Source organism: Pelobates fuscus, chromosome 3 (assembly GCF_036172605.1).
Source record: "Pelobates fuscus isolate aPelFus1 chromosome 3, aPelFus1.pri, whole genome shotgun sequence".
In the NCBI taxonomy this organism is placed as follows: Eukaryota; Metazoa; Chordata; class Amphibia; order Anura; family Pelobatidae; genus Pelobates; species Pelobates fuscus.
Window position 1 is genome coordinate 363,148,142 of NC_086319.1, and position 15,921 is coordinate 363,164,062.

The 15,921-nt window shown below is 39.0% G+C and overlaps 1 protein-coding gene across 4 annotated transcripts in view; it reads right to left on the reverse strand.

The window, feature by feature from the left end:
- The window catches only part of CSNK1G1 (casein kinase 1 gamma 1), an 89,297-nt gene that overhangs the window by 12,580 nt on the left and 60,796 nt on the right, over positions 1 to 15,921 (reverse strand). For 3 of the 4 annotated variants that reach the window (XM_063449290.1, XM_063449291.1, XM_063449289.1), the window contains exons 6-12: positions 12,782 to 13,016; positions 9,416 to 9,501; positions 7,860 to 7,944; positions 7,104 to 7,252; positions 6,840 to 6,947; positions 2,915 to 3,025; positions 1,528 to 1,634 (exon numbers count right to left, since the gene is read on the reverse strand). In XM_063449290.1, coding sequence (XP_063305360.1) covers positions 1,528 to 1,634; positions 2,915 to 3,025; positions 6,840 to 6,947; positions 7,104 to 7,252; positions 7,860 to 7,944; positions 9,416 to 9,501; positions 12,782 to 13,016 — 881 coding nt within the window. The remainder of the gene's footprint in view (positions 1 to 1,527; positions 1,635 to 2,914; positions 3,026 to 6,839; positions 6,948 to 7,103; positions 7,253 to 7,859; positions 7,945 to 9,415; positions 9,502 to 12,781; positions 13,017 to 15,921) is intronic. The other variant, XM_063449292.1, reaches the window with a different exon arrangement.

A 15,921-nucleotide genomic window follows, 5' to 3' on the forward strand; every position in this document is an offset into this window, starting at 1 on the left:
GAAAAATATTAATACACCCAAGAGACATGAGGAGGGGGATGAGGGATGTAGCCATGCAGACAGCATGCTGCTGATTAATAAGAGTGGGACTCTACATCAAGGTTAACGAAGGCTGGGGCTGTCCATATATACACTCAGGCTAAACCATTAACACAACAGAAGAAAAATAAAAAGACACAAAAATGTAATCACAGAGTCTAAAGTGGTTAAATGATCTTCAGATCAGCAAATCTCTAGTTATATGTAAAAGAAGAAAGCTTTGGTACCGTGTTCTGCCAATCTAATTCTAGCACATTTTATAGCATTACCCAATACTCTAATAAAAACACATTTACTCATGTTAATATTTCTAGACTTTGCTGCTTTGATTTATGGCCAATTACACCAGATCAAAGGCTAGCAGCTGCAAACCCCTCGGTCCCTAATTGTTCTCACTTCATTTAACATGCAGAATCAAGTTTGTTCTCCTTGAGATAAAACATATAAAGCTCCATATTTAACAAGGTGCCTCTCAATTGGTTACAGAGGCAGGAAAGATTGCAGAATGCAAGCATGTGCATCATATTGCATTGATGTCAAAGAATAAGATCAAGGGGAAAAATAATATATTTTAAGCAGCAAGGAAACCATAACAGGGCATGATGGACAGCAAAGCCAAAAGAGAGTCACAATATGTGATAATCGTAGGTCATTTATAATCTTGAATTAAGTGTTCACCAACAGTACTGGCAAGTTGCAAATTTAGCAATTAACAGAACTGTATTTTGCCCTCAGCCACCTCTACTAAAATTAGCTGACGTCTTAAGAAAAATACTCTCCTTTGCAGCCGTTCATTTATTAAATGAAGTTGGGATGATTAGGTTATAGTGAGTTGAAAAATTAAAATTAATTTGGTTTCACATACATTTCTTTGTAATTTTGCCAGCACAAGGTATAGGTCACATTTACTTAAACACCTTTCCCAAAACAGAGTGGCAGGTTAAACATAGTCAAGAAAGATGTACACTACAGGGTGCTTTGTAAGGTTCCGAGGAATTTAATGTTTTCTGCGTAGTGTATGGATTAAGAATTAGAATCCATAAACGTAGGTTTTATCCCATCGTTTGTTTTTGTTTTTTAAAACCTGGGGCAAAGCTGAACTAAATAAATAAAATTTAAAAAAAATCTACAAAACACTACAAAGTGCCTCTTGACAGCAGAATGAGAAATCTGTTGGACACAGCAATAAAACTCAATAGGATGAAGAAAGCACAAGTATGGGCTACTTGCTTTGCGAGGGCTAGTGTGAGCTAAGTGCAAGACTGTATCTGCTGGTACAATGGTGCCAATTACAATCTGATATCCTCTGCGAGGGCATCTCAGCATCCGCATGCATAAGCGGCTGCAATAAAGGAGGTGGGTGTAAATGGGTGTAGACGAACAAGGCACAAGATGGAAATGTGGGGAAAATGAGGAAGACAGGAAAGGATAAACAAGTGAGACATGCAGGCATGGGACGTGGTCTTGTGACAGAGTAGGGGCACATACTTAGCTTCCTCCACAACCTCCACCTCGGCCTGCGCTGTGATCGGTGCATTGGAGTGACCTCCTGTTTGGTCGTCGGCATTCAGCTGTCCATTTGTTGAACTCATTACCTGTGGGTTGAAAACATTTACTTATAATTGCGAATGGACAGTTTACAGATTTAGAATGCTCAACTACAGATGTGAATCTCAAACCAGTATCTTGGAACCTTTAACGAGCTCACACAACACTCAGTTTAATAATATATCATCAACTCAAAATCAAATTTAGCTGTACACAATGGACGGAGTACCAGATGCCTGTAAGCAAGTGATGTCAACTATTCTATAGTTCGTCAAAATTAAAAGGTTCCTTGAGAATGGTTTTTAGAAACAATACTGAAATTCTACAATAAAATCTATTCTAAGAGTGTCTACTACTAAACATGCAATGATAAAACTCCCAAACTAAAGACACCACAACTATAGTCCACATGGAACTCACATATTCTAACGGCTTAAACAACATACCTCCCAAGTGCCCCTATTTTGAGCCCAAATCCCTCTTTTCTAGGAGCTCTGTGAGTGCATAACAGAGTTCTACAGCAATAATACTAATAGCAATGTGTCTTAACTACAATAAATGTGCTTAGCAATCAGTCTGTGTAAATAAGATTAATCGTTCATGTTCAAAATAACATTGTAGATATACAAGTTATTAGTAAATCACTGAATATTTCTCAGAACAGCCCTGCTCTCTCTATTTGAAATGAGGTATGAGGTATGATGTATGGAACAGCCTGTCTGGAAAATAATATTTGGAATAGAATATTTGGAATAAATGGTGAGAACTACATCTCAGGAAAGAAGCAGTTTTGAATGAAGTATAAACGGTCAGGGGTTCCAACGGAATTCAATATTTTAAGGCCAAAATATCATAGCCGACGCTGACAATTCTTTCTAGTTCACTTATTTTGACTTGAATTTTTAAAATGCCAATATTTCAACATAAAGAGCATTCCGTAATTCCTGGATGATTACAGTAATTGTTTTGTTTGTATATCTTTCGGACAACAGGTCATATTTTAGGTGGCTTTGTCCTGAGCTGTACAATGGATTATGTTGTAAGAAAGATTGTTATTAAAGTTTTTTTTGTTTTGTTTTAATGAATGGGACTCCTATGTTCAAATGTGACACTCATTTGTGGTTGGGTAAAAAAAAAAAAAACGAGAAAAAAAAACCCTCCCCCTCTGAAAAAAAATATAACCATATGCCCAAGCACACAGGGATGATATGAATGCAAATTAAATATTGTGGTACACAGGTTAAATCTACAATCACATCAGGACTTTGTTAGTCGTCCTCACACTTACTACAAATAACAAAATATTCCCATTTGAAATGTCTAATACCTGAACAGATCCCCCATGCCGGTCAGATGCCAGGTGAGGTGCCAGGTAAGCGGGGTGGGCCTGCCGGCTGGCCTGTAACTCCCAAGCTCCTCGACGATCTGGAGCGCCCGTCTGCGCAGAGGCGTTAGGAAGCATGCGTTTGCGAGGTGTGGTGGAGAGGAAGGATTTGAGAGGGAAGGAGGGGTTCAGCCAAGCCAAAGCAATGGAAACAGAGCACTGTTAGTGGCGGTGGGTAGAAAGCCAAGCTGTGACCGCATGCTGCACGCACAGAATCCAGCTGTCTCAGTGCCAATGGGAGCCATATGTGCAATCAGCAGCTACCTTGACACGAGAGGGCCGGGCAAAGCAAAGCAAGCATAATATAAGTTACAAAATAACCCAATACAAAATGCATTCCTCTCAAGGAACCCAAAAGTATCAGTCAATGTGTAGTAACTTCTAAAATGCAATTAAAAGGTTATAACAGTTCTTCGATACTGTGTAATTATAGGGCCTCAAGAATACCTGAATAGGCCCGACAAGGGAGATGAGAGACTGGAGAGAAACTGACAGCTATGAGATACAAATAAATTAAACCATCCAAACCCTGCTGTTCTGAATAATTAGCCTAATACCTGGCTATGTTAATCCTGGGAATGATTAAAAGGACACTAAGCACCATAATCATTTTAGCCTGCTGTCCAGATTCCACAAATGTCTACATTGAATGCAGAAGTGAAGTAAACAAGGTGTGCCTTGAGTGCCAGGAAGGTCAGTTTTTGTGCTTGAATATGAAAATAATTATTAAAACATGACTAAATCCAAAGACTCCTTTCACCATATTCAATATAATAAGCGGTTATGGCTGTGATACTTGAAGTATCCATTTAAATCTCAAACTTGCAAGGGAACCACAATATTTTGTAGATGGGTGTAAAATCTCTGCTCCCTTCAGGACATACAAGCCCATATTTTCTTTTACTTGTATACAATGATTTTCATAAATGAAGGAACTTATGACAGCTCAAACTACATATCCCATAAATCCCAGAGAGGGGACAAAGATTTGCACAGAGAACTCTTCTGGTTCCCTTGAGATACCAGGAATTTGCAACAAATTGTGGGTTTTCACAGGTTTGCTTCCCCCAAATTAATTTACTCTGCAGGTTTGATTTTAGTGCAGTACCACCAGAAAGCTTTCAAAATAAAAAAAGGTATTGACCAGGGCCTGCAATGTCTCAAATGTTAAATGCACTGAATTGATGAAGAGGATCTGTACCTCCCAGACATGCAATGATGTCATCTCCGGAAGCAGATAAGAATCTACTGTGATGATAAATTCAGTAATTGCCGATTTACATGAAAAGGTTTTGGGTTTTTTTGGGTAATGCAATCGGTTCAGTCACCTTAGTATAAAAACTAATTTCATATACATTGCTCCCCTGTCCAAGAGTATATACAAATGGCATGGTGTGTAAATGTTAAACATGAGCTACATTGATAATCTTTTTATCCAAACTAATAAAGTATATTTTCTCCATCGATCTGTGCATTAAAGAAAACAAATGGAAGTGACGCCAATATGATTAACAAGGAACGTAAATCCACTCAAGCTGGGATGGAGTAGCTGTTCTAACAGGACGATTCATTGGGTAAATTAATTAATCACTGTGATGAACTGGCTCTTGCCGCTGATCAGAATCCACCTCCAAGCTGTAAATACAGGCTACGGAGAAACTGAAGCCTATATTCCTAATCCACATTAACGTCTTAATGAGCAATGATATTCTGCTATTCTATTATCACAATCAAAACATTAAATTAACAGGAAATTTCAGGCACAGAGCATGATTTTATTAATTTCAAGTGTGTAAGAATAAAAAAAAAAAAAAAAAAAACATGTTTTTCGAAATTAAAATGAGCAGTGGGTGTTTGAGACATTCTTCACTCCTTACCCAGTGCATATAGATCTAGATAAGGAATGACATGTAAAAGCACACTAGAAAAATCAATCACCTGTGTAAAAAAAAAAAAATAGATCACAGGGTATTATTCAAAAATCTATGTGGAGGGAAAACTCCAAATGGACTCCGATATTTATCCTGCAGAAAACATCTGTGAGCCCAAACTGGTCATGATAATGTTAAATAAGGGGATATCTAATCACAACGGACAGTGAATTAATAACCAAGCCTTCTTTACAACTAAGTAAAGTTGGAAAATAATGATTGATAGCATATCTTTATGCCAGGTTTTAAGAGATTCCATGTATTTTCATGCAAACATACCGTACACCTTTGATTGGCATTTACTGTAAGATAGGCATTCAAGCCTCTAATCGGAACACAAGACTTGGAATTGAATGGTTTAGGGTAGACAGACTATAAAATATATAAAATAAAATATAAAATATTGTGATGTTTCTGGATAGTTAGACCCTGGTATTTTGTTTAACATAATCAGCAAGGACTCTAGGAAGTTTAAAAGTTCCCACAAACTTTGGAACTTTGAGGTTTTTAAATTGGGGATTTAAATGTTTTATTTTGTGTAACTGTTTGCTTTGCCTTCTTTGAGTTAATTTTGAATGTATTAACATCAGTTTTTTTAATAAACACAAAATTATCTTAATTTTATTTAGAATATAAAGAACTCTCTAGTGAACCTATAATTCTTTGAAGGTACTGTTATTGATCACAATTAATTGTCTATTGAATTGCATAGTCACATGGTAGCAGCAGTGAATGAGTGATAACTGGGGAAGTGAAGGTAAAGTTTGGGGTTAATTTATTGTCAAGCAATGCCATATTAGAGTGACTATGATCGCTAGCCAGTTCAGCAAGGAACTCCAACAAAGCGACAAGCGCTTCTTCTAGTCACTTCCTGCTAGCATCATGCAGTAATTGGTGCAGACAATACCAATATATATGCTGCTTTGTGATTGGCTGACATTAGGTACCAACCACTGCTCTGCAAGAGGCATGCAATTAAAGTACAAAATGTAATGATTGACAGTTAACCTCACAAACAGCAGATTGTTTAAGGGCAATCAATGTTAACCGCACACAGCTAAGAGGAAGCCAGTATCCAGAACTGGGAGATGGAGGAGAATTAATTATACAGTTGTAAACAGTAGAACCATCACATTAGCTAAGTATCTCTGTGACAGTGTCAGGGCTGTCCGCTGGTGTAGTCAGAGTAACATCCTAATGTCGCAAGTGACAGATAATCAAACACAGAGAAACCCCTAGGCAGTAAAACTATTTTTTTATGGAAGCAGTAGAAGTTTCCTACAAGGTTTACTGATTTTGTTTTTTAAAGCAGCAAATAATGCAACTGTTACAATCAGTAAGCATACAGAATAAACACATGCTTTATAGGAGCTATTTAAAGAAGAGGGTAACAATTAACTTTTTGCCTTTTCACACCAAAGCTAGATTCTATTTACATGGCATCAACTTCAGATCTAGCAATACCAAACTAGGAATAATTATGTACCATAGATAGGGTAATCAGACTGCCCTGCTATACGGCACCACAAGCTTAAATTTACTCTGGTTGTGGCTGGTAGGGCTGGCATGCAGTGAAGGGGGAAAAAAATAAACCACATAGTTAGACAGTAAATCCCTTTGTGTTTTCACTGACAGGTCTGAAATCTCCAGTCTCTCACAACCTTGCTTAACTGTTCCAATTGGCAGACTGATGCCTTTTATGAACCCAGGGAACAATGTGGCCCTTGGTAAGAAAGGTTAGGAAAGGTGTTAAAAGCCTTTCATGGAATAGAAAAAAAAACAAAAAAACAAAACAAAAAAACAAATGCCTATGCTACCGAAAGGGACTCCTTTTGGCAGCAAAGGAGGTTAATGATAGGTAAAGCAGCCAAGATAGGCATACCAATAGCATACCATGGTATGAAAAGCTTGCTATCAAAGATCAAAAAAGTACTGACCTGGTGCCTTAGAGGCTGTGTTTGGGACGGTCTCTCCCTGTGCCCATGGCTGTCCCTAGTTATCGCGGAAGTCCCAGAATCTACATGGACGGATCCCACTGGGGTAGGCTGAAGAAGAAAAAAAATAAATACATGGAAGGAATGTTTCCTTCTGCTGTCTCCATGGCTAAAACAGTCAGCAGAGCAACCCTAAATGCATATATAAAAAAATCACATTAAATATTTGAGACAGCCCTGTCTCATTTGTCCATTATGTTTACTTACAATTGGCCTGCCAACCCAATCGTAAACATAGTCAAAGGTGTATCCCTTCCGTTCAAAGAGTTCAGAGAAAAGTGTCCGTAGATAATCATAATCCGGCTTCTCAAAGAAATCCAACCGCCTCACGTATCGCAAGTAAGTAGCCATCTCCTCTGGAGGAAGGAAGAGATATTAGATGTATGAGTACATGTGAACTACTAAATTAAAAAGGCAACACAAACTATTTTCACAGTATTAAACCAGTGGCTACTCATGCTGCAACGATCACACTCTCTTACACAGATAGATAAGCAGCCAAATCCACGTTCTTCCATACATTAAAGACATACAGTTGACCATATGACATTACCCCATACCTACAGGTAACAATACCCATATTTACCATACAAACAGGCAGCCATACCCACCTTTCATACACACAGTTCTACCCACACTCTTCCATTGATAAATACATACATATAAACAAACATTGTGTAGGCATACCCACACTATCCCATATATAACCTCATGTATGGAGTGTCATTTCCACAGATCTGAAGTGCCAAAGTTATCCATCCAGTCCATCATGGTACAAACTTGGTCGTCATAAAACAAAGCAGGTCCACTACCTCAACTGATCCAACAGGCACACGGTTACCGAAAACCGCAGGACTACATTGTAAAGCACAATACTGGAAGGGACTCTGGCTTCTAAGCAACCAAAGAAGAACATCCTACCCAGGATCAAAGTGCTCTCGTTGGTTAATACATTCCCCTCACCTGGGAAGTTCTCACAAAGAACCTCAACTGGAGTGTTTCTCTTTGTGTCACCAATCTTCTGATAGCGCTCCTTCAAAGTGTCTGCCTGCAAAATGAATAGATCAAGAAATTAGTTCAACAAGCATGCAAAATATCGTGCATGAGCAAATATATATAGTCCCATGTGCCACAATCTAGAAAGGAAAACATGTGTATCCCATCACTTGTTATTTGGCAAACAATTAAAGGAATACGTAGCATTAAAACAGGGTACTCAATTACATTAGGAGCAACATGTTTGATACAGCCGATTATGCTGCTTGGGTCATACTTGTTCTCCTGGTATCACATGACTACAGATGGAAGACCCCCCCCCCCCCCCTTCCCGCCCTTATTTCGTCTTATTTCAGAGTAGGGTTTGGATTCCAAAGTGAACCGTTTATAAAGAGCAGAGTAAATGTAAGAACCTTTAAGGTTCTAGCCTACATGTTCCTCTAATAGAGAACAATTTATACGATTCAGAAATGTGTATGCAGAATAACTAATATTTAACAACTGTTTCATGGCAGACTGGAGGTATATCAATTTGCCATTTTTAATCTGTGAAACCCATTGCCAGCTTTTTTATGGTAAACCGCCGCTGAAACACAACAATGCCATATGGTGCCATCTACACTAAATATTTGCATATATTAAGAAATAGGTTTATGTATAAGAATGTGTTTTTGCCATTTCCCATCAAAAAATGTAAATGGTTTGAAAATGCTATAAATTGGACATGAAATGCAATATATAAAACACTACTACAGGCCTATTATGGACTGAAAGAAGGATTTCTGAGATTTGCAAGCAGAGAAAATAGAAACATAGAATGTGACGGCAGATAAGAACTATTCGGCCCATCTAGTCTGCCCAATTTTCTAAATACTTTCATTAGTCCCTGGCCTTATCTTATAGTTAGGATAGCCTTATGCCTATCCCATGGATGCTTAAACTCCTTTACTGTGTTGACCTCTACCACTTCAGCTGGAAGGCTATTCCATGCATCCACTACCCTCTCAGTAAAGTAATACTTCCTGATATTATTTTTAAACCTTTGTCCCTCTAATTTAAGACTATGTCCTCTTGTTGTGGTAGTTTTTCTTCTTTTAAATATAGTCTCCTCCTTTACTGACTGATATACCAAAAACACATAAATTTTCTGCTCGAAAAGAGACACCTGGTTCATTCTAGAAGTTAGGCATTACTACTATATATGACGTATAAACAGAAAAAATAAGCTGGATTTAATGGAACGTCAAGTGCACAGCAACGTTTCGACCTGCACTCAGGTCTTTGTCAAGCTTATACTTTCTATGAGGGTTGTGCTGACCCTAACTCAGTTTAGCACCCTGTTTTATGGTAGAGTGTGCTCCCTTTCTCTTTTTACTACTATATATAATGTCACATATTGTATTAGACATTGGTAACACTGTATTACTCTTTCTTGTATGCAAATACATCATAAAAAATAAAGTTACAAAAAAAATCAAACAGTAAAAACCCCAAAACCAGAAAAAAAAAAAAACCTCACAAACCTTCAGGCCCTGCCACGGAAGGCTTCCTCGCAGGAAATACATAAACATGTGTCCCAGAGCTTCTAAGTCATCTCGTCGACTTTGTTCTAAAAGATAAAAATATATTTACATTCATGCATCAATCCTCCTGGAATGCCATTTTGTTTCACTGGTCTGATCATCTTACATGCTGGCCTCTTCCATTCATTTTGCATTCTACCAGCTTCCCAGCACAATAACATCTAACTGATTACACAACACACGGTGGTTCATTGATTGAAATGTAAAGACTTGCTCTCCAGTGAAAGAAACTGACATCTGTATTTGTTCTGATCATGCTCATGAGTCAGAATAGAGAAGCTAAAATAACCGTGCCCTTACTGGAATTTCTGCATCAGGTAGCAAGAGTAAGGGTATGATATGAAGGCCAGGAATTTTCATTTGTTCTTTCACATGGCTTGGTCAACAGTCAGCAGGGAGAGACAGCCAGGAAGGAAGCATGGACACCACCCAGGATTTATTTTGGGAAAAGATCAATTCTAAAGGGACCTAGTTACAGACCCCCTTGTGCCCATAAAGATGTGATTTTTTTTTTTTTTAAATGAAAGAGATAGTCTAAGTATTACAATCACTACAGGGTACTGTAGTGGTCATGGTGTCAGGAATCTCCTGGTGCGGTCACACCGTAATCTATCAAACCATTTATGAACAGTATGACAAGTATCTGGCTCTGTCCTTTTGGTCTGCATGGACATGCTACAGCGTAACTTCATACTAATATCTTTACATTTTTGTGCATGTTTGGACATTATTCATTGACTGATGGCGTCAGCAGATACTCTCAACAATGCATATGGTCCAAAAGTTGAACACAATTGATAATGTTAATGAAGAAACATGAACTTTATGTTTAGCATATCACTGCAGACTGGAAGAACGTGGAAACCCAACAGAGACAAGCAGTGGTTTGACCGCTTACCATGGGACGGTGAAAAGGGTCTTCTAGCACTAGATAGAGTGCTTAGAGTTCCATTTTAATGTAAATAATACTTGCTATTAGACCATGTGAAATCAACCAATAAAGAGGCACTTTTAATCTCATATTCTTTGATTTCATTTTTTATTTTGGCATACTGAAAGGGCCAACAAACCTATGAGCATATGAAAAATAGCAGGTCCATAAAAATTGCCAAATTTGCAAATGTTGTTCCCTTTGTAAATACAGAAGATAAAGACCTCTAATTTTCCAAGCCTAATACGTCAGGTGGTACTTTGAGCATGCCATATGGAGTATGCCTCCTCCCCAACGAATGTGAGGTTAAAGACCTTGTTGATTTGGGTGCTTAGCAAATGTACCCAATTAAAACAAGGTTTGGGCACATGCTCTCCCAATGCATTCCAATATCAAATGGGTTTTGTAATGAACAATCAGGCATCCTGGAATATTAGACCTAGGAGCAATATCTATAGCAGAGCTCAAACCCCAATCCATACACTAGCATTTGGCAAGTAACAATTCACCCCTGGTGAGAGTGACATGGACCATCAAGACTTGTATTGGCAAGTAACAGACATTTGGACTTGAAATGTTGAACCCGGTCAATTGTATAAAAGCCTATCAGAGACACATTACCACAAAAAGCCCTATTACCGCCATTAAGCAGATTTGCCATGTATAGGCTAGAGAATAATGCCCGTTCTTTCGACACGTCATTAGATACTAGGACAAAAAATTATCGAGGACATTGGTGGCATTACAGTGTAGAGTTCCCATAGACATAATTGTATATTTTGGCTTGCTGTCAGAAATTTAATATTGAGAACATGTCTTCATGGTTTCTATAACTTCCCAATCAAAAGTTTGATCATGTAGGTGGCAGGTAAAACCAAAAGCATAAAGCACTGTCTTAGATGGTACCACAATATACACTTGTTAAAGGACAAAACCAAAGTGTGACCTGACATCCTCAAACGAAAAAACACAGCATATTGCATTCATATAAAAATACATCCACACAAACAATGCCTCCTATCTAACAAAGACAAATATGGGCTTATTAAGTAAAGGTAAAACTTATGGTATTCTGGGGCAAAGTATTAAATGTGGAGGAATGGTTGCCTGGAGACTGCACCTCGTTTAGCTCAAACCTACACAATAGCACACTTATCTCTGATAAATATTGTAATAGAAATTTAAATGGTGCATGGCCTTCATTGTTTTGTATAAAACCTGTATATCAGCACACCAGACCAACATTTCAATTCAGGGACTGAAAGACATGCAGTATGCGGGCTTATTCACTTAACTCGAGTGATCTGTCACAGCTTTGTTAATTTAATCGAAATTCTACAGTTTTAAATCTAATGCTTAGTAAATAAACCCTCATATTGTCTCTCTTTGTACACATAGATGATAATCCATGGAGGTCATGGGTACACTGAGGAGGAGCTAATGATAAAGTAGATAATAATCACCGCACTGTTGTAATAACAATTTACATAGCAGTTGCCATAGAAACTTTCCTATTATGCAATTTGCGATGTGCTACAAATACTGCCAGAGCAGCTAGCAACACAGCAGAATAAAGGGACAATCGTGCACAAAAGGTCTGACAGCCACATCAAACCTGTCTTCTGATCATCAGCAAATGCTTACTTTCCTGTCCCTATATTGGAAAGCTGCCTGTCCAAAACAAACACATTGTGCACCACTTCCTGGTTAGGCAAGTAAAACTTCGGGTAAGATGGGCACACAGTTAGATGGAATATTCCTGGACAATCCGTCTGCATTTGTTGCCATAGAATGCTGTTCTAGGGGTGAAAATGGTCACAACAAATTTGGCAGTGACAGTGGTGGAAAGAATTTTGTTGCTATATAGACAAAGCAGCATGGTGTCTCCACTGCCCACTCTGGAAGGATTGTAAAGTGTGTGGGACAAAAGTGTCTTCAATTGCAAACATTCAGTGCCTACATATTCCATATTTCAAGATTGAGCACTCGTGTACTTTACATATTAAGTGACCATTGGTCCTTTAACAGCATAAACTGATTTAAAGAATTGCACCGAAGGAATTCTTATGGTTTACTGATCAACAACTCAGTTTCAATAAATAAAAAAATAAAAAAAAAACAGAAAAAAAAAAAACCCAGGAAAGTAGTCTTTTTAAAAAAAAAAAAAAAATGTAAACCATGCATGTGTTTATTTAGAAAGCTGTATTTGAACCAGTGTTCAACTATAAAGTGTGCCAGCAGAAATTCAGTGGGGAAAAAAGTTGAGAATTGAGTGCTGGGGACACGTTAAACCGTATTTGGGATAGTATATGTCTAACTTTCATACTGTGCCACTGCAGGGAGGGGAGGCAAAACAAATAAAGATTAATGCAAACCTTTCCCTAGGTGAGTGTTGATGGACATGTATCTGGCTGTTCCGGTTAGGCTTTTGTGTTCCCGGTAAGGTATGTGCTTTTTGGTTTCCGGGTCAATGTACTCCTTGGCCAGACCAAAGTCTATGATATGGATGACGTGCTCCTTCTTGTTGCCTTGACGACCAATCAGAAAATTCTCTGGCTTGACATCCCGGTAAATGAGGTTTTTGGAGTGTACATATTCCATCCTGGAAATCTGGAGAGAAGTTTAAAGGTATTGGTTACAACATGGGATATTCTATCACTAGACCAGGTAATTCTTTACAGGAAAACAAATGAAGCCATTTTGAACATATGGGGTTTGTGAGTATACTTTTAACCAGGAGCCTTAATTAGGAATGAAGAACAATTCGGAGATAAAATGCTGTGCAATTTCTATGGAAACCAGATTATATTGGGTCATATTGAGGATTGTGAGGGAAACAAAATGGCAATTATTGAAGATTTCAAAGGATCATGAAATATGCAAAGCTTTTTAATGAGGTGTTTTTTTTTTGGGGGGGGGGGGGGGGGGGGGAGTTTGTATTTAGTTTTTCAAAGAAAAAATAAAATAAACCCCTTTGGTAATTTGAATGCTCTGAACTTGACATGTGGAACTGGAGAACAAAACCTTCACAGTGAAATACAAACATGTAAACGAAACAAGCAAGTTTAAGGATTTAATGGAAAATATATACATTTACATACACGCCCTACCTATTGTATGCATGTTAGAACATACTGGTGTAAACCAGAACTCTACAAGTAATGCTTCTTTGTGCTGTACCAATGCGTCAAAGGTGAGGTCATCACAGCAGCATGATTAGATAATAACACTAGGGTGGCAAGTCCCAGCTTATTGAATGGGCCTAATACCCTGCCAGATCAAACAATTTAAAAGTTTCAAAAAAAAAATGCAAACAATAACATGAAAAATAATAATTACAGCACAAGCACATAATGTTAAACATTAAAGTAACAGTTAAAATCCATATGATTTCATGCAATTATTTGGGATATGCCTGCATCCACTAAGGAGGATGGAGACGAACTGTTCAAGGTCTGTTATAAAAATTAAAAAAAAAAGCTTTTAATAATGTGCAATTCCTTTAACATATCCAGAGTTATTCCAAAAAGAGAAAAAGTATCAGGAATTTCTTATTTAAAGCCAAAAGACCATGAGCTGCAACATAGCTGAATAAATTATACATTCCTTGATGAAATCCCAACAATTCACAATTTAGCGAATAACCCTTCTTGATGGCTAATTAATTTCTGCATTATTTGGCTCCAACGTTTTGTTTATTTCTAAAAAAAAATGTTTTTTAATTTATATTTTATTGTAGCATATAGACATCATACACATCATACAAACTGTGGAAGGCATATCATGCTACATTTTTTTTGTGCAGGCACGGAAAATCAATAACAACTACACGTCAAGTGATCTCAAGTGATATATAAAATAAAATGCTGTGAGGCTGTCATAAGTCTAGTTATTTTCATTTTAAACATTGCTCTTTTAAGTACGAGTAGCCTATACTCTAAAATAGTTTGCTTATAATTGGGGGGGGGGGGGGGGGGGAGAAGAGAGGGAGAGAGGGTTGATTCGCAGGTGAGAGCAATTATGGAGGAACTATGGTTAGCAAAAACAGATAACATTGGAATAGGTTGTGTTAAACTAAAGACACTCTACAGTAGTGGTGTGAATGTCCGAGAGTGGGTTAGAACGGTCTCTGTACCAGAGACGAGTCTCATGTGACGACCAGGTTTGACCCCGTTGCCTCGGTTCCGGCTTTCGGGTAGAAGGGTCGGACATTTCTCACATCCCACATCTGGGTCGGTGGTTGGGGGTCCGCACCTGGAGTGTTTGCCTGTAGGGCCTCTGGGATAGGCAGTCCCAGTGTCTTGAAGAGTTTCCCCGCATCCGATTGGTGCTGTAGCTGGACTCTCTTCCCATCGTGGAGCAAAGTAAGCTTGCGGCCAGGACCCCAGCAGTATACCACTTCGTGATGCCTCAAGTGCTGGGTTACTGGACGGAGGGATTGCCGCCAGACCATGGTAGATCGTGTCAGGTCATTAAAGAAGGTGAGGTCTGCTCCTTCGAAATGGTGTGAAGGAGCGTCGTGGATGGCCGCTTGTACCATCTGCTTATTGATTGAAAGCATATTAGCAAGTCCCTGGGAGCCCCGTCCGGGGACTTAGCTGGCTTTGGGATCCTGAAGTAGTTGTCCAGCGGGATCGCTTTAGCTTTGGATGGTGTGAGTATGCTGCTTAACAGGTGGCGGAGGTAGTGGGGGATTTCAGATTCCGTAACCTCCTCAGGAACACCCCGAATCTTGAGGTTGTGTTGTCTCTTGGAGTCTTCCAGCACTGCTATTCTGCCCTCCATAAGAAGGTTAGCGTGCTTGAGCTTGTCCAGCTTGGACTGCTGAGCATCTTGCCGGCACTGTGCAGTGTCACACCAGAGTCTTCCAGCGATTGCAGTCGAGCAGTGATTACCCCCAAGTCCTTCCGGACCAGTGCAATGTCTGCAGCAAATAGGGTTTTCATTTCCCTAAGCAGATTCTGTATATCGGCTTTGCTTGCTTGCGTTTGTTCCAGGCTGAGGGTAGATCTTGCCTGCCGCCCTTCTGGTGGGTGCTGAGGGTCAAAGTGAGCCCGTGTTGTACCCTGTGTGTAGGGGTGTGGGACGGCTCCAGTATCACTTTCTTCCAAATCGCTGGCGATGTCCCCTCTCACAGGCGCCATTTTGGTAGGCCGCGGCTGCTGAATCACCCCGAGCAGAGTGCCGATATCTTGGGAGGAGGGGGTCATATCGATTCTCCTTTGTTTGGTTTTCTTCCCCATAGTGTCTGGCTGACTTTTGGGTGGTAGTCGGATAATTTCATCCGATGTATCGCTGTTATTTTCAGTGTTTTCGCCGGAGCTCTAAGCATGTGCGTCTTCCTTGTTCACTGGCTAGCTCCGCCCCCCTATTTCTATATTTTTAAGTTAGCCAAAACCCAATTCAACCAAATAATGGCATTGAAGTAAAACAGAATTATAAAAAAACAAAAAAAAATAAAAAAAAAATCATACAGGATGCCTCTTTCTATAAATTCTGGGACCTGTTTTCATTA